Source organism: Mytilus californianus, unplaced genomic scaffold (genome assembly GCF_021869535.1).
Source record: "Mytilus californianus isolate M0D057914Y unplaced genomic scaffold, xbMytCali1.0.p SCAF_6, whole genome shotgun sequence".
Classification (NCBI taxonomy): domain Eukaryota; kingdom Metazoa; phylum Mollusca; class Bivalvia; order Mytilida; family Mytilidae; genus Mytilus; species Mytilus californianus.
This window is the reverse complement of record NW_026262712.1, coordinates 79,738,848-79,758,763: the sequence shown is the minus strand read 5'-3', so window position 1 is coordinate 79,758,763 and position 19,916 is coordinate 79,738,848. Positions and strand designations below refer to the sequence as shown.

At 32.1% G+C, this 19,916-nt stretch overlaps 1 protein-coding gene across 5 annotated transcripts in view; it reads left to right on the top strand.

Annotated features, from left to right (window-relative positions):
* LOC127704199 (aldehyde dehydrogenase, dimeric NADP-preferring-like) overlaps positions 1-19,916 on the top strand; it is a 67,691-nt gene that overhangs the window by 30,351 nt on the left and 17,424 nt on the right. For 3 of the 5 annotated variants that reach the window (XM_052208140.1, XM_052208139.1, XM_052208141.1), the window contains exons 8-13: positions 1,148-1,251; positions 1,955-2,087; positions 7,209-7,279; positions 9,248-9,363; positions 10,157-10,286; positions 13,869-14,004. In XM_052208140.1, the coding sequence (XP_052064100.1) occupies positions 1,148-1,251; positions 1,955-2,087; positions 7,209-7,279; positions 9,248-9,363; positions 10,157-10,286; positions 13,869-14,004 (690 nt within the window). Of the gene's footprint in view, positions 1-1,147; positions 1,252-1,954; positions 2,088-7,208; positions 7,280-9,247; positions 9,364-10,156; positions 10,287-13,720; positions 13,824-13,868; positions 14,005-19,916 lie in introns of all 5 variants that reach the window. The other 2 variants (XM_052208142.1, XM_052208143.1) reach the window with 1 other exon arrangement.

The window sequence follows — 19,916 nt, the reverse complement described above, 5'->3', positions numbered from 1 at the left end:
CCTCATTTTCACAGTTCATTGCTCAGTGTTAAGTTTTTGTGTTTTGGTCTGTTTTTCTTAAACTATAAGCAATAGGTCAATTATATTTGTTGTATGGCTGAATTGTTAGCTGTACATGCCTGCCTGGCATGGTTCATCTGACCTTGACCTCATTTTCATGGTTCATTGGTCAATGTTTAGTTTTCTTGGTTAATGTTAAGTTTATGTGACCGTTGTAATAAAGCTTTATATTTAGGACTATCAACATAATATCAATGATTAGTAAAGAAGGCGAGACATTTCAGCGTGTGCACTCTTGTTAAGTTTTTTTCCTAACTGTGTATTACTACCTAAAGAGAAAACTAAGAAATAAGGAAAGTAGTGGATCCACAAATCAGGACAAATTAATATCAAAATCAATAAAATCAGTTCTATTTCTAAAATGACAATAAATCATAATATTTGTTATGTGACATTATTGAACCCTAATTATATAACTGTAAGACAAAGGTTGCTTTTATACTGAAGATTAAAATTTTATATTTTCAGATTCATGCGTTCAGTACCTCACTCCTATCATATTTACAATTCTATGAACTGTCAATAATTATATCTTATTACATTTTAATTGTAATGATACATAGGAATGTATTATATGATTTGCATAATTTAGGATCCTTTACAATCAATGGTTACCAGCACTTTTGGTAGTAATTTTCAGGAGTCAATTTTTGTATCGACCATGTTCGCTGGTTCACTTTTATAACCAATATAAACATTATTGGTGGCTTGAATTCATGTTACATGTATAAGACATGTTAACATTATTTACAATCAGTGGTTTTTGAAAAAAGAGAATTAAACAAATTATTAGGATTAAACACATTTTTAAGAAGTTTTAAAAACTATGTTAACAAGACAAATGTACTCATGACCTTTACATAACAGTCATTTTGCTATATTTTTTTTTAATTTGTGAGTAAGATAGTGCAGACTTTTATTTTGTTTGTGAATAAATTGTTCCAGGCTACACATTGATAAACTCTAGAAAAAATGTGTTCAAACCTATAGGAAACTTACTTGAAAGAATCAGTTTGAGTATTATATCTGTTAAATAATAAACTATTACATAATAAGTGTATAAAAGTATACTATATTTCATTTGTAGGAACAATTAATTCAGAACATGAAAACAACATTAGGTGAATTTTTCCCTGATGATCCATCACAGTCAGAAAGCTACGGCCGAATGGTCAATTCTAGACATTTCCAGTAAGTATAACTTACAGCCCGTTGTAAGGGAAATACTCTATAGCTTTGTAATGTTCTATCATATTAAACAGATTTTGACAGCTATATACAGGGTGTTTATTCACTTTGATTGCAATGGGCTGTAAACACGGCTAAACTGAGGATTTTTTAATTTGAAATAAAAAAAAAATACAATTCAGTAAAATAATATTGTTAAATACTTAAAAAATTTCTAGATAAAAAATGTTTCCTATGTCAATGTAAATATGATGTCTCTGTTGATAATATAATCAATAGGTCAAATTCACAGCAGTAATTGATAGACATAAATTTGGACACAATTTTATTGTCCAGATTAAATCTTTTGATTCACAGGGTCTGACCTTTATGAAAATTGGCTTGAAATTATCCCTTGGATTTTTTGATTTTTTTAAGCAGTTTTATAGTTTTAACGTCATTTGGCTAATAGCCAACATGGTCAAGGCTACAGCAGCAATTAATAGTAATTTTGGCAATTTTTTTTAAAAATCATTTGACATAAATTGTCAGCAGACTTTCAGTCTTCTCCACTAAATCAAAATAAAAAAAAAACAGTATTGACACAAAACACTGTTTCTTCTGTTATAAATTCATAAAGATCCTAACTCAGCTTTGGCAACTATTGAGCTTCTGTAATCTTTATCAAATTTTAAAATGAAAATTAGATTTATTGAATATTTTTCAGACGAGTAAAAAAGATGATTGACAGCAACCAAGATAGTATTGCTATTGGTGGGGATACAAATGAGAAGGACAATTATATCTCCCCGACAATATTGAAAGATGTCAAATTCACAGATTCTGCCATGAATGAAGAGGTACTAAATTTCATATACTATTGAGGTCTTAATGATATTTTGTCATGGTTTGATTTAAAATATGTTGTTGTCCAACCGTAAAGCTGACATATGTTTGTTGATTTTTTTTTTTTAAGATAAATCTACTTTATATAAAAATGAGATGCGATATGATTGCAAATGAGACAACTACCCAGAGACCAAACGAGGTAGATGTACTGTCGTAGTTTACTTTCAATTTCATTTGAATAAAAATAAATGATGTGGGGTATACCCCATGATCCTTGAAACAGCAATTGTGCAACACAAAAACACTAAATACACCTGGAGGTTATACATATATACATTGATATAGTCCCCAGCAGTAGACAGGTTTCTATACAAAATGCCAAGTTCTAAATTACCCTAGTCTAAAAACTGGTGAGTAAATTTAATCTCAATCAATGGAATTGTGAAAGGTACATAACAGAGCATACAAAGTTTATTAGAAACTTATTTTTAAAGAGGATCAGGGGTTATTTGGCAAAAATTGTAATGCATAGCTTAGGAAAAATTAAGGAACAGTTGAAAAAAGTGATAAGTGAACACTCATCCTTGCAGGTAATATCATTGTTATATTTGAGATTGTACAATTGTAATCAGTGTTCTAGCTACAAAGTTTGAACAGGGCGCAGCGCCCTTCCTTTTTTATTGATGCCCGTGCCCTTTTTGTTGACGCCCATGCCTTTTTTCTGCCATTTCTCGGGCGCCCTGCTGTTTTAATCGCGAAATGTGCTTTTTATATGACCGCAAAAAAATTTTTGTGGTCGTATATTGGTATGACGTTGGCGTCGTCGTCGTCCAGCATCCTCGTCGTCCAGCGTCCTCGTCGTCCTCATCGTCCGAAGACACATTAGTTTCCACACTCTAACTTTAGTTTAAGTGAATGGATCTCGATAAAATTTTACCATAAGGTTCAATACCACAAAAGGAAGGTGGGGATTGATTTTGGGGGTTATGGTACTAACAGTTAAGGAATTAGGGGCCAAAAAGGGTCCAAAAATAAGCATTTTTGTAACTTCCAGACATAACTTGTGTGTAAGTGTGTGGATCTCTCTGACATTGTACCACATGGTTCCATATCACAAAGGGAATGCTGGGATTGATTTTGGGGATAATTGCCTCCAAATTTTAGGAATAAGGGGCCAAAAATGGGCAAAAAACAAGCATTTTTCTAGTTTCATGACAATAACTTGTGTGTAAGTGTATGGATCTCTCTGACATTGTATCACAAGGTTCCATATCACAAAGGGAATGCTGGGATTGATTTTGGGGGTAATTTCCTCCAAATTTTAGAAATTAGGGGCCAAAAAGGGGCAAAAAAACAAGCATTTTTCTAGTTTCAGGACAATAACTTGTGTGTAAGTGTATGGATCTTTATGAAATTGTACTGCAAGGTTCCATATCACAAAGGGAAAGCTGGGTTTGAGTTTTGGGGTAATTGCCCTAAACGTTTAGGAATTTGGGGCCAAAAAGGGGCCAAAAAACAAGCATTTTTCTAGTTTCCAGACAATAACTTGTGTTCAAGTGTATGGATCTCTCTGAAATTGTACTGCAAGGTACCATACCACAAAGGGAAAGCTGGGATTGAGCTTGGGGGTGATGAAACATAAGGGGGTTCAAAAAATTGGGGGGGGGGGATTTTTTTTCCTTTTTTTTTCTTTAAAATTTTCCATTTTAAATTGGTTATTTCTGATTTATATATAAAAGCAAATAATACTGATATGATTTGAATAGGTAAATTAAAAATTTTTAAGTTCTTAGACCACTTTCATTCTGTGTCAGAAACCTATGCTGTGTCAAATATTTAATTACAATCCAAATTCAGTGCTGTATCAAGCTTGAATGTTGTGTCCATACTTGCCCCAACTGTTCAGGGTTCGACCTCTGCAGTCGTATCAAGCTGCGCCCCAGCAGAGCATTTTATTCTCGATTGAGTTTTGTCGAAATGTTCGTCGCCATTTTTCTTCCTTGTTGACAATGCATAACGCGCCACCTATAACTAATTAGCATAAAAATTTGCATAAAAAGTGTTTACCTTGACTATCGATCGATTTCGTGATTAGAATTAAACTGAGAACTTAATCAAGCCCAAATAAATTTTAAATCATTATTTCACAATGCTGACTCTAGATAGAGGCCTGAAAGATGAAACTTATAAGAATGCTAGCCAAAATAAGATTTTGATATCGTTCTTTACTATGTAAGTGGAAATTATTTTTAGAAAAAAAAGTTTATCATTTTGAAATCTTTTACGTCGCTTAACTAAACTCCACCAAATTATGTCTCATCAGTTAAAAGAAAATTACCCGAAACTATCCAAACTGAAACAGAATCTCCACGTAAAAGGCATAATAGTGGCCATCATTTAGGCTTTGATAGGAGTTGGCAAATCGGCAGAAACTGATTACAATGTGTTGATGATACCATGAAATGTTCACTTTGTGCAGAATTTAAAAAGAAAACTACTTGGGCCACAAACCTTTGTAAAACTTTACGGCTAGACAAAGTGAAGGAACACGAATTTAATTTAGAACATATAAATGCTGTCACAATAGAAATTGAAAAGGCAAATGCCTGAGTTATATAGAGTATTTTGTTTGTAATGTTATGTACATATGTATTTTATGACCTATGCTAATAAACTATGAGGCTTAAATAATTGCCCTTTTTTCAATGACATTTATGCGTAAAATTGCCCTTTTTCTGACTAGCACCCTGCCCTTTTCAAATCCTGGCTAGAACACTGTGTAATGAGTGTCATATAATACATCTCAACTCAAGACAGTTAGAATTTTAATTTTAATTTAAAGGCTTGCTGAGGTTTTCAAATATTAGAATTTTAATATTGAGAGAATAGAAATATTTTGTCACACAAGCTTAGATGGTTGAATCTATTGCTGTTGTGATTTTCAGATGATTTGTACATGAACTTTTATATTCTTTTTAAATGATCTTCAAAAATAGTGTGGTTTCTGTGAGATACATGATCAGGCATGTTTACATAATAACAGAAAAAAAGAGCAGAAAGAAAATGTTTTTCCTATGGGATTTTGACCAAAGATAAACTGAGAATAAGTGAACCTTAAATTGATTATAAAAAAATAGCCAACCTGTCTGGAAAAGTATAAATTGTCTAAGAACTGGAGGAAAATAATGAATCCTGATTGTATCATGTTTCCATGATATCAAGGCTCATGCTAGCAGGCGACTGGGGCGATAAAGTCGCTTTCCTGTCTGTCACTTCGTTTTGCCCGACCGTCAAAAGCGATATCTAGTCGCCCTGTTGTTCACAATACTCGCTTTCAGTCGCTTTTGTCATTGGCAATTTTCAATTTTTACCAAGTCGATGAAGCAGCAACTTTCCATTTAAAAGTAAAGAAATTCAAAGACATAAACAATTTATTTTATTTAGAAAAGAGGTTAAAACATTGACTTTACAGTTTGTTACATGTTATTTCATAAAGACAATTTTTTATCACTTCCGGTACTTGTTACTCGAGAGCGTACATCAAATCATTCTAACTTTCAGCAAAATAAGTTTGTTACTTCATTAGACCATGATGAAAGTTGCCTTAAGTATATGTTTAATCCATTTATTTTCCTTTCCAAATAGCTTGTCAAACATCATTTATTTTTGTAAATTTTCTTCATCCGCCATTGAAATGTTTGTACGAACTATAAGCTGGTTCTCAACTTTTCAGATCTTATATCGTAATCTTCATATTTAAGTGACACATCAGTCAAATCATGCAATTACTGCCTAGTAAATTGATGCATTGTTGATTTTCATCTCGCGCAAAAGTGACTAAAGCCCTCAAAATCCTAGCTTAAACCCTGTTCTCAACTACTACACCTTGCTGAGTGTAGCATAATACAAGCGGATTCGAGGTTTATATGAATTACGGATCGGAGTCAGGTTTCATCGGAAAAGGACCAGCTATGACGCATTCCACACGCATTAACAGACTTATGGTTAGATCTACTTGATTAATGTATATATTTCCATTTTTGAATTGCTATTTTGTGCATTTTTCCTTTGATCTTTTTTGTTGATAATTTTTCATATCATGCTACTTGCTTGAGATGGAAAATTATCGTCAGAAACTTAGGGCGCACGTGACGTTGTCAATGTAAACATGAACAACCTCATAGGCAAAATAGCGATAAACAGATTATCAATGGTCTTTCAAACTCTAGGATGTTTCTCAGCCACATCTCATCTCATGGCTGTCGCCCATCGATGAGAATGTAGCTGAGAAACACCCTCTCGTTTGATAAACTATCAGTAATCTATAAGTATATGCATTGTTTTAATTTATTAATTAAAGTTGCTTAACTCTGGGACTATTATACTACATGTAATATCAATGTATTATGTCCCAGCTTAACTTTGTTAAATTTATATATCTTTTGAATGAGAAACACTGAATTTCGTAAATATGATAAACAGAATAGTTTTTTAATTGAATTTTAATTGATATATTATACTTTCTTTTCCTTTTAGAAATAAAAAAAAAGTTATTTTTTATTAGTGATATTTAGTTGGTAGTTTCTGACAAGAGGACTAATATAATTGTACAACTAAATATGATAAACTTAAAACAACTTTGAATTTGAACTGTTACTTTTAATTGTATACTCAGGTATGAATTGAACAATATAAAATAAAATAAGATACATGTATGGCCCTTTAGATTATAGAAAAAAACAGACATTGTAGCGCCGCGAGTGAATGAGCACTTCTCTTTCAAATCTCACCACTTCTCCCAATCAGTTTTAAAAAGAGAAGTCACTTCTCCCTATGATTCTGAGGTAGTGTGAGCCCTGTGATATAGTGTCATTTATTTTATATCTAGTAGTAAATACAAGTAATTTGTATGTGTAATATAATCAGTGACAATCATGCTTTAACAGCCATCTGGGATGATATCGATATAAGTCATGGTTACAAAGGCTTTATCAAACCCCTAATCTGTAGGACGTCACATAATGGATATCAGTCATGGTTACAATGCATATGGCTATATCAATCCCCTAACATGTATTATGTGTATCAATCCTTTATAAGTCATATGATATTCTCTTTTTATTATCTTTCAGATATTTGGGCCTGTTCTACCTATTGTAACAGTAAAGGATGAAGATGCTGCTATAGAACACATTGTCAGTGGGTTAGTATCACTAAAAACTGATTGTATTGTATGTAAAGGTCAATTAAAACATTTATAAAATTGCAATATGATTATAACCAGCAACTCATATCACCAAAAATCTTATAACAAAAAGAGGAGGGGTGAGGGGCTGATCTCAACATAGGATTTTTGGTACAGGATTCTTGCAGGGTTTTAAACCCCCCCCCCCCCCATTCATATATTGAAGTTTTTGAAAAACCAACCATAGATTTATTTCCTGGTAATAATTTAACACCTATTCATATATTTCCTGTGACATTTTTGAGTAGATTAAAAAGGATTATTTAACATGTGGCAATAAAAGTTTTGGCAGGTAAAGATGGTATCACCTATTGATGTATTACTTTGGCGAAATTTGGCATTGACATATAGAAAAAGCAACCCATTCAAGCAGCAGGTCTGTGTATTCGTTTCATATAGGAAGAGTCTCTTACCCCCTGTGATTAACAATACCACATCTCACTGTAAGACAATGACATTTGATAGGGCAGTATTACCATTGGAAGATCTCATTTTCATGAAAATTATTTGGAACAGGCCTGTCAGTCATGGTCAACATGGTCAATTAATTTCAAAACTTTTGTATAGATTTAATATTAATTCATTTGGCCATTTACATAATACATTTTGAAATATTGAATTATTGAAATAACACACATAGCACATAGGTCCTTATCTGATATTAAAATAGATGTATATACAAGACATTGAAAATCTTGTTTTAATAAGATTTTTACACATATGAACTACTTACAGTAATTTCCACTGAAATTCTACCGTATAATCGAATATATAGGAAATATCTAATATGCTTTTTAAACATTTTTGTAACAAACTGATAGAAGTGGTATCTTTTTAAAATATATGATTTGTTCTCTTTAAAGTATTTTTTCTGCCTGACAGTGTATATAAAAGCTAATTGTGTAGAAGCCCATATCAGAATATTAAAAATCTCTTGAGGCATTAAGAGGCACTATATAATAATTTCAATATATTTATCAATTATGGACTTGTGGCATCAATATGTTTTGCATGCACCTGTTCTGATTATATTGACAAAGGACTAAGTCCGAGGTTCAATATAATCTTAACACTTCTATATATAATGTATTGACTGAGTAAATGTCCTTAATTTATATATTACATATGTAAATAGTGTTTTATGGAAATGGACTTCAAGGCTCCGTGTTGAAGGCCGTACTTTGACCTATAATTGTTTAATTTTATAAATTGTGACTTGGATGGAGAGTTGTCTCATTGGCACTCATACCTCATCTTCTTATATCTATTTAATGTTCTTTCTGTGTATTTTACATTGTATTTTGCAAGATTTTTAATATTGACCGTCAATGTATATATTAATAGAAACATAGCATCCATACACTTAGATACCCTTTGAATCACGTGATCGTAATAACCAATGAAAAAAGAAGAATGCTACACCATATGTAATATATTACCTTATTAGAGCTTTTAAATGCTGGTCCATATCTTTAAAAGTCTGATTACATAGTTTGAATTCATAATTATAACTGTCAAAGGAAAGAATTTTTGATTTCAAAGACTTATATCCACATTGCCTTAATAGAAATACAAAGATAAGGAGATGTGGTATTATTGCCATTTATACAACTGTCCACCTGAGACCAAATGACAACTATAGGTCACCATACAGTATTTTTACATTTATCAGAACCCACATATCATATAGTAAAAAGATATGGATGATTTCATAGGGGCAATCAAATGTCCAATAAAAACATTTATAGAAGGCTCTAGCTTAACAAAATTTGCATATAAAAACAAGTTTAGAAATGTTTTTCCACACAACATATTGAGTATAATTTGACAACTTACAAACCAGTAGATTTGTATACCATGTTTTTGCTATGAATTAATGTCATGCATTTTCCCCCTTGTTTTACTGTATTTTTTGCATTTTTACAGTGAGAAACCTCTAGCTATGTATGTATTTTCAAATGATAAGACAGTAAAGGACAAGTTTAGAAACTCTACAAGTAGTGGTGGTTTGGTTATTAATGATACCATGATGCATGCTGGAGGTCAGTGATATTTATTTTATTTATATCAAATAGTATTAAAACCAAGATTGTATCAGTGGAGGTAAGGAGAGGTCACATTGAAGTTGCTAGACATCTGTCATCCTAGGATATTTTGAAGGAAAAAAATCTCCTTGAATGTGCTTTGCCATTTTAGACCAAAAGACCTTAAGTCATCCTTAGGATGTTTAGTTTCCAAATAACACTCAATGACCCACTTTTGGCCAGTTCATACAATTAATATGGCGATGTTGAGGTGGCTGCAGGCAAGAGCCTTCAGCCAAGAGGTGGCAAAAGTGGTACATAAGTTGTTTAATTACCTCCACCCATTTCATTCAAATTTCACAGAAAGATTGTGCACATATTGAAAATGTGTACCTTCTAATATGTGAACATAGATTATTGTCATTTTTTCACAAAATTAAATTTGATCTCAACCTTTTCCTACAAAGATATTTTGAAGCAATATAGTTTTGTTATAGAAGACCAAGTTGGTAAGAATGCTGATAGATTAATCATAAACTTCACATTTTGTAATAGTAAAATTAATTGTTATTGTATATGTTTTTATATTCTGTGAAAAGCTCATTAGAGCTTATGTTTAATTTGTTTGTCAATATGCCGAATCCAACTTAAGTTTTACTTACTTACTTACTTACTTAAAACTGAAGGATAAATACAAGTTGGGAATGTAAACATTTGTGAAACTAATTATTCACCAGAAAAGTAATCATATGGCAATTAAAATTATAAAGCATTGTAGGAAGATTTTGATTTAGTCATCTTGATATTTTAGTAATGACCTTGCCATTTGGAGGTGTTGGGAACAGTGGTATGGGAGCTTATCATGGCAAGTTGACCTTTGACACTTTCAGTCATAATAGAGCTTGCCTGGAAAGAGAACTTAAAATGGAAAGTTTACAGAGGTAAGTAATTATAATATTAGTCAAATCTCAACAATTTAAATTAGACCTTACCATAGAATTTAAAATTTGAAACTGTTACATACCATGAAAAAATACATTCTTATTTTTATAAATTGTGTTTATTAGTTAGCTTAATTTTCTGCAAAGCCTTGTGTGATTTGTTATCATCTCTGTAAGCTCTGCCTTCTCCCAGCAAGGTGATCATTTTTCTGCTTCATAGTAATTACAGTTATTGTCTAAAATGGTGATGGGCTGCCATTTCAAAACCCTCTATGGTAGATGTTTTCTAACACATCAGATAAGTTCTCATCACAAAACTGTCAGAGTCAGACAACAGCTAACACAGGGGAATGGATTTTTTCTGGTATTATTGAGGATAATATTTAATAGTTTTTAAATTCAAAAAAATTAGGCAATAACAGATTTCTGTAAAGTTCATAAAATGCTTGTTATAAGACAGGTATGGTAAATGGGCATAATGTATTGAAACTTTGATTATATACAAAATCTGGTCACTGGACAAGCTGGATGCTATTTGTAATAAAAAAAAAATTTATTACCAAAATCTTTCTGGGAAGGTATATTCAACAATGCAGCTTAAATGGACATAAGCTGTTAAATTCATGTTCACCGATTTGACTCAAATTCTCATGTTTGATTTATAACATACTAAAACGTATATCTAAATTACAAAAAGGCTAAAACAAACAATTAACAATGCATGGACTCGATAGTATGTATCAACATTTCGTGTGTATTTTTGTCTAGACGTCATCTAATTAACCATCGAGATGACCTTCGAAGACTGCCGACAGTCATATAACCTGATATAAACATAAATATAGATATTGATAGATAGCGACCACGTGCAATTGGATTTTTCTAGGTCTGTTTGATTTCATATTGTAGGTTAAAAAGTATGTTTATCATCGTTTCTACCTGTATAAGAATGATTTTTTAGCTCACCTGACCCAGTGGGCCAAGTGAGCTTTTCTCATCACTTGGTGTCTGTCGTCCGTTGTCGTCCGTTAACTTTTACAAGAATCTTCTCCTCTGAAACTACTTGGCCAAATTTAACCAAACTTGGCCACAATCATTATTGGGGTATCTAGTTTTAAAAATGTGTCCGATGACCCGGCCCGCAAACCAAGATGGCCGCCATGTCAAAAAATAGAACATAGGGGTAAAATGTAGATTTTGGCATATATCTCTGAAATCAAAGCATTTAGAGCAAATCTGACAGAGTAAAATTGTTCATCAGGTCAAGATCTATCTGCCCTGAAATTTTCAGACAAATCAGACAACACGTTGGGCCCTGAATTGGTAATTTTAAGAAAATTTTGCAGTTTTTGGTTATTATCTTCAATATTATTATAGATAGAGATAAACTGTAAACAGCAATAATGTTCAGCAAAGTAAGATCTACAAATAAGTCAAACATGACCAAAATGGTCAATTGACCCCTTAAGGAGTTATTGCCCTTTATATTAAATTTTTAACAATTTTTTGTAAATTTTTGTAATCTTTTACAAAAATCTTCTCCTCTGAAACTACTGAGACAAATTTAATCAAACTTTGCCACAATCATCATAAGGCTACCTAGTTTAAAAAACTTGTCCGATGACCTTGCTTACCAACCAACATGGCGGACATGGCGGACATGGCTAAAAATAGAACATAGGGGTAAAATTCAAGTTTTGTCTATTATTTTTTGAACCGTTATAAATAGAGAAAATCTGAATGAAGCAAAAATGTTCAGCATAATGAGCTCTACCAATTTTCCATATACGTCAAAACTGTAGGACAAATTCTTGTTGGAGTTATTGCCCATAATTGACAAATTTTACCATTGTTTTCTCATTTTTGCCAACTATCATGAAAACTATGATATTTAGAGAGAAACATTTTTTTCCGTTATGCCTCGTATGATTTAAATTATGATAGATAAATAAACACTTTAAATCACAAAAATGATCAGCAAGGCAAGATCTATTAAAAAGTCAAATTTCGCCAATATTGTTAGTAGACTGTCTCTCTTCATAGGAGTGATTGCCCTTAATTGAGGATTTTTTTTTCCCTCTTTTGTGTTTTGAGCAAAAACTAAAGAAGATAAAGAGAAACTAAACAGACTAAAAGACTAAAAGATCAGTAGGACAAGATCAACAAAATACAGATTTTTGTCATGAAGTCTATTCTCGTCTACAATGTTGGAGAGTGTCCTTTGTTTGATATGCACATAGACCAAGGTGAGCGACACAGGCTCTTTAGAGCCTCTAGCATGTCTAGTTTGTGGATCAAATCAGTCGACCAAATGGTTCATCCTTGTTTCACTCTCAATGTTGACATTCTTTTCCTTTTAATAGCTGAATACATTAGTAACCCATCTCCAGCTAAGGGGTTAAATTGAAGGTCACATGAATACGGATTCAATGAGGTCGAATTATTCACTTGCAAGTGAATAATTCATCAGCAATGTTTTTCATCTTATTCTGACAACATTGAACCAAACTGACTGCTAAAAGCGAATTAGTATTTCACTATATCACTTTCATGAATGATTGAAAAAAAAAACTTCATATTTAAATTTTTTTATATCTCGTAGCTAATGGCCCTTTAAGAGAATGGAAATCAACAATTAAAAAATTATTTTTTGAATGTTCATTATCGAACGGTAAGTATAAACACATCATCTCCAGTGAAAGCATTGCTTGTTTTCAATTTTCCTTAGCTATTGCTAAGAAATACAAATACAAAATGCCTATGCCATAAACTTTTACGTTCAGAAAATAAAATGATTTGAAACAAACATAAAAAAAGTACAAAATAAATATCTTAAAAGTGATATTCTTTATAAGGTTTTTAAACTACTTCAGTAACATTCTGACATACATTGAAGGGAAGACAAATTAAAAATGTTTTACACGATAGCAGAGAATAACAAAGTTGACCTTAAATCAGCTATAACCCATTCAGTTTTTTTGGACAAGGGTGCAGTAATAGCGTTATTTATTACCCATATTGACAAAAATATTAATGTTTAGAATGTGATTTATATATTGTATAGATGTAAGCAATCCTTGGGAGTGAGAACATTAGTACATGTAGTACTAAAAATAAAAAATAAAATAACAAAAATACCAACTCCAAGGTAAATTCAAAACGGAAATACCCTTTATATGAAATGGAAAAATCAAAAGCTCAAACACATCAAACGAACGGAAAACAACTGTCATATTCCTGATTTGGTGAAGTCATTTCCTTATGTCATGTAGAAAATGCATTTTTGATACTATTTCATAAAATAAAAAATTAAATTATAAAAAAAAATTCAAATGTAGAGGAGAGATTTGGAATTTTTCACAATATTTCTAGATCAAATTCTCTCAGCACTTTCTGAACTTTGAGCTAGCCTGTATTGATGTTTTGCTTTTCAGTATACGATACCCACCTTACACAGAAAAAAACCTTAGTGTCATTGGCTGGCTGTCAAAGAAAAATCCCAAGAAAGGAGGATTCTTTTCCTTTCTGGGCTTCTAGGTAATTATTTCACCATTTAGAGCTATTGTATTGTCATTTATTTAGTATTCGATACCCTCCATATACACAGAAGAAAATGGGAAACATTCAATGGGCCACCAGGAAGAAGCTGAAGGGAAGATCATTTATGTCGTTTGTGCCATTCTTTGTTATTGGAACAATTGCTGCATATGTAATTAAGGTAACAAAGATATTTTATTGCATGACCCTGTTTATATGTGGGCAGGGTTAATAATAGCTTGTAACATGATATGCTTTAATGTATAGTAGAAGCTTGTGGAATCTTGGGAATAATCTGTTGAAGTTTACTATATGAAAATTCTGCTTGCAAATTTTCCCCTCTCTTGAATTGTTAGAATTTGAAATATCAAGGATGTTTGCTGCTGAAATTCAAAATAAGTTATATCGGGAATTTTAGCTATATTCACGGTAGATATTTATGGCAAAATCATCCTACTGGAACAAAGATTTAACTTCCAGTCCAAGGCCCAAACTGCTAACAAAACCAGACTCCAAAGTAGCCCCTTATATGGTACAACAATTTCATTTATTATATCATTTTCAAAAGATAAACTTGTATAATATTGAATATCTCAAAATTACAAAAAGAAAATGTAGGTCTGTATGCTTATTTTTGGAACAGTTTGAATTTTTGATGAACAAAAATTGTCTCTGGATTAAGTCAAGTGCATGACAAGAATTGAAAATGAAACTATTCAAAATATATACAGTCCGTGTAACGTAAAAGTTAACAAAACGAACGATGCCCGAATCATGTACGGACGATGCCCGAACGATGTACGTACGCTACCCGAACGTTGTACGAATGCAAACGAAACGCTGACCGAACGTTGCACGGACGCTGAACGAATGATGTACGAACGAAACCATGTACCATAAACCATACCCTAAACGATAACATAAGCGCCCTTTTATCGTACATTGTATGGTTTAGCGTACATCGTATGGTTTAGCGTACTTCGTTTCGTTTAGCGTATACCGTATCGTTTAGCGTACATCGTTTCGTTTAGCGTATATCGTATGGTTAAGCGTACATCGTTTCTTAGCGTGCATAGTTTCGTTTAGCGTACATATTTTTTTTAATAATTAAAATTGACAACAACACTTCAAAAGATCTGCAATTTTATTATCTATGTCTACATGTTTCGCCTGCAAGGCAGGCTTCATCAGGACAATTTTTATACAGAATTTAATCCCTGAAGTACTCAAAGTGGTGCATGAAATTTGACGTCGTCATGGTGAGAAAAACAATGAAAAGTGAAAGTAGCAATACAGAGTTATAAATAGATAAGATAAATATAGAAAATTAAAGTTTGTTTACAATGTAACTTGAGTTTGTTTTACTATTATATGATACATGAAATTGTTCTAATGGCTTGGTATCTAATTGGACGAACTTCCCATGGTTCCTACCACTTCGCAAGGCTTCTCTTCCAACCTGGCCATTGTTGGAGGTTACTACTTCCTGGCGCGTCGGCAACACATAGGAAGATTATGGTCGCCGCTATGTAAAATAAAATAAAATTAAATTAAATTCTGTATAAAAATTGTCCTGATGAAGCCTGCCTTGCAGGCGAAACATGTAGACATAGATAATAAAATTGCAGATCTTTTGAAGTGTTGTTGTCAATTTTAATTATTATTTAAGGATTGCATTCATTTGCATGATTTGACAACCCGGCATACCAAGGTATCCACTTCAGGGACTCTACCAAAACGATTTCACAGGCGTTGGTTCACCACACGGAATTTAATATTTTTTTTAAGTATAAAACTAGAATTGTGTTCTGTTAAATATTTTTATATAGGTGATAATAGGCTTAAAAATTTAGATTGGATGCATAATTCAGTTTTTAATCATTCATTAAATAAATTATAATTTATTCTGTCTCGATGTTGATCCAAAACTATTTACATAAAAAATTTGAAAAATAAACACTGAAATAGATTTAAACAAACTAAAAGATACGATTATGAATTTTGTTAGCCGTGGAAAAGGTGAATGTGCAAGTAAACTGCAGTCTGCAGGGTGTTTAGTCAACAGTTTTTAGATTATATATATATTTGTATTCATCTATCAAATCAGTCGAAAAAAACAAATATTCAAGAAATTTCAAATAGAAACAATATTCTGTTATGTGCCTCATCAACCCCAAACATAAATTACTACCAATGTACAAACGATTGTGTATTATTTTTACTACTAATGCACTTGACTTTTAACAATCATCAAAAAAGAGCGTGTCCGGCAAATGAAAAATCTAAGAACTGTAAGTGAAATTATAATTTAGCGTTTTCATTTTTTTATTTTGTAACAACAACAAAAATCTAGACCATTTCCCTCTTTTCTTTAATAATCTAAGACCATTTTCCTCTATTCTTCATTTTGCCCGTTATACTCTATTCTTATTTTATATTTTTTTCTTTATTTTCCTGTATCTATATACCTCCTTTATTCGGAGCAACCCCACCCGAAATATACATATGCTACACAGGGTCTATATGTCATCGCTTGTGCCATGATACACATGTTTGCATAACAAAGGATGTCCTTGTTTATATTCATGACATTTTAAATGTCCTCCTAATAATACATCTAATAGTTGCCACTGGACGTTAAGCAGCTAACTATAAATGCATCCGTCATATTCTTAGTTTTGTTATAATGTGTAAATCAAACAATATGATGAAACAATTGCAGATTTTCACTGCCGACATAATGGGAAATAATTGTTAAACAAAACCACTCAGGCCCTATTTTCCAATTTCTATTGTAATGTGGTTTAATGCAAAAAAAAGGTAACTCCTGAATACTGATCTGTACCCATCAAGCATTTAGGATTAATAACAAATCTATGGTAGTCTCTTTTTCTTTACTTGCAAATTATTCGACTAAATCATGTTTTATTTATGAAAATAGCTTATTGCTGGCAATTGTTAAATATTGATCCCTAGATTTTCAATTGTTTAGTTGTTGGGTTACTGTCTGATCTCGCAAACTTGACATTTTATGGTCAGTATTGTTTGCATCTAATTGCACCAATTTATCAAAAAGATAATAATGCGACACCGTACGAGAGTCGTTACTTTACATAAACTACTAGGTTTTTTTCTATAACGAAATACAAAACCACTTCTCGTAATTCGCCTTGGAGTAATTGTGCTTCTCATTTGACAAAATATGGCCTTGTCTCAAAAAAAAAAAAAAAATACAATATAATACAGAGTAATATATAAAATTGGACTAGAGTGAAGAGTTTAAACGTAGGAATTCTGAATTTTAATGGAATGTTCTAAATCTTTGTGTATTTTTTATATAAGATTGTACAGACTCAACAATTTCTTTGTTTTTGCTGTGCTGAAATGAAAGGTCACCAGCCAATAGTAGCAAAAAGGATATCGTAGATCTTTCTAATTTTGAAAATTATATTTCTCTTGCTTCAATGTGAAACGGACACCAAAAAAAAAAGAAGGTGAATACTATCCTCAACAGGATGGCCACAGCTGCATGGGGGATTGTGTTTCATATTAACAAGGTTTAAATATGCATTTGAAGAACTTCACATATTTCTCAAACGTGTATCAATGATATTAAGATTTCTATCACCACAACTAAAATAAGAAGTGCGTACTGTGAATAAATACTCAGTTTAGTATTGTTTACAGCAATTTATCACATATAATACCATGTTAACAGTTAAGGTGACGGTATTTGACAGTCTGAAGGAGACAGCATCGAGGATTTAATAAGGCAAAGCTTCTGTTGTACTCAATCTTACTAAAGTTTTCTTTATTATATTTAATAGATATGTATTCGAGATACGATAATGTAGTTTCCTTTTTTATATTACACCTGATCATCTATGATGGGATAATGTCAAATGAGAGAATTTAACCAGAGACTGAATAACGTAGAAATGACCAATTAAAGGTCACTGTACGGCCTTCAACAATGAGCAAACTCCATACAGCATGGTAAGATATACAAGGCTCCGAAAGGACAAATGTAAATTACACTCAGCGTCTTCTCAGCGATTGCAAAGTACTTTTCCTAAATTAATTAAGTTTTGAATCAGGTTACACAGTCACAATAGTATACAGTAAATAGCCTTTCATGTTAAAATACATTGTCATACAACAAATGGAAGTTTTTAACGACCTTGACTGGCTATACAGCCCTTGCACGGTCACTACAAAGTCATAATACTATGACAATGTCATTTACACTGTTCAAACATCACCGCACGTCAAACTTTGTACAACAGAAAAAAAGCTGATTGGACATTCGTGAAAATGTGTCACGCCCTCATCAATTGGCGTACATCCTATCAAGTACCATCAGAAAGCTTCAATTAAAATAATTTTACATACAAGTAATTGTGTATTTTATTTTCTAAACAAAACAAAATGTGCCGTAATCTTCAAAAATAGTTCACAAACGGTTGATAAAATGTGGAAAGTCTAAATAGAAATATAACAATTATGTCCAGTGTGCGTTTATAAAACGGGCTCTGTTTGGACATTTTGAGATACTATAAGTACTAGTTTAATGTGTATAGAATTTTAGACGTCAATACGACTTTTGATCAGTTGGATTTTCAATTTCAATATAAAAAAAAAATGTTTTGGGTTTTCTTCTTTTCTTTAAATTTATATCATGATTCTTTGGATATTTCCCATTATCTTCTGATTTTTTTTAAGATAAAAAATTTAAATTTTGTATACCAAACATTTAAAATTTTACTCTGCATTTATAAATAGCATTGAAAGTACAACATCTTATAAACGATAAACATTGATAGATGTAAATGAGCCACTCTTTCTCGTGTTGAGATGGAATATGTTCGTTATTTGATTTGATGAGTTTAACAATCGAAACCCCTGAAATATCGTCTCATGACAAACACGAAAAATGGCAAAACTGAACTTACAGCAGCGGGCGATGATTTCTAAGTATACAATATTCTTGCAATGGATTTTTTAAATGCATTGTATAACTTATCAATTTAGACATTTCTTATTCCGAATTACTTCTTTGTTAAAACTATAATGCATTATTTCATGGTCAACTAACCCAAGAAGTCAAATGAAATATCATAATCGTGGTAATTGTTTCATGATATGTTTTAGCTATCATTTGTGACTTTCAGCAAGTGACATTTCCTGTTGACCATATTAAACAGTGCACAATAATAAATAAACATATACGTTTATACATGAGGTTAAGAATGATCGAATGGACTAATTTTTGTCTACGGTTTCCCTTTATCAATCGATGGGTATTCCATTCCCTTTTGCAATTACTTAATCGAATATAAAGTCTCATGCACGAAGAAGTTTGTCTGACGTGAAAATACGTAGTCCCATATCTCGAGGCTACATAGAGACACAAAGAGTAAAATAAAAAGGCAGGACTACATTTACATTAAGATTATATACATTTAAAGAAAAATGCAGGACAAAATTTTTCATCATAGTCCCCCCCCCCCCCCTCCCCTCGTAAAAATCTAATGGTAGCTTCCTAGTTGATTTCGACCACGAGCTTTGTAACCGCAGAGAAAAAGTCAAGTATAAGTCGGTGTGACTATACCCACCAGCAACATATGTCCACAAGCTTCGGGTACGTGAGGAGACTTTCTTGCTACGTATAAGACGGTTGATATTTTCTTCATTATACGCTAGAACTATTTTCGACCTTCGCATCTTTTTTTTTTAGATTACGTCATTGATGATCTGATCACTACAACGTTTTTACAAAATATTCGTTCCCGTGAAAATTAAGATTGGTTTAACTTAAACATTTCATCAAGGTCTCTTCTTAGGATATAAGCCCTCTGTCTGGCTGGCTTTCAAGTCGACAAGATAACATGTCAATGTATTCAAGTGAATTTAAGATTTGTTTCAATTCTAAAGTACAATGGGTAAATCAATCTTATCTTCGATTTGCCACATGGGTATCTCTATAAAGTAATACAGTCCATGCGTGACCTATAACATTAGAAAATTTTATGCATTTCATTGGATATTTTCTATTACAATCCAGGCCACCTACAGTAACCTATATTAATTTAC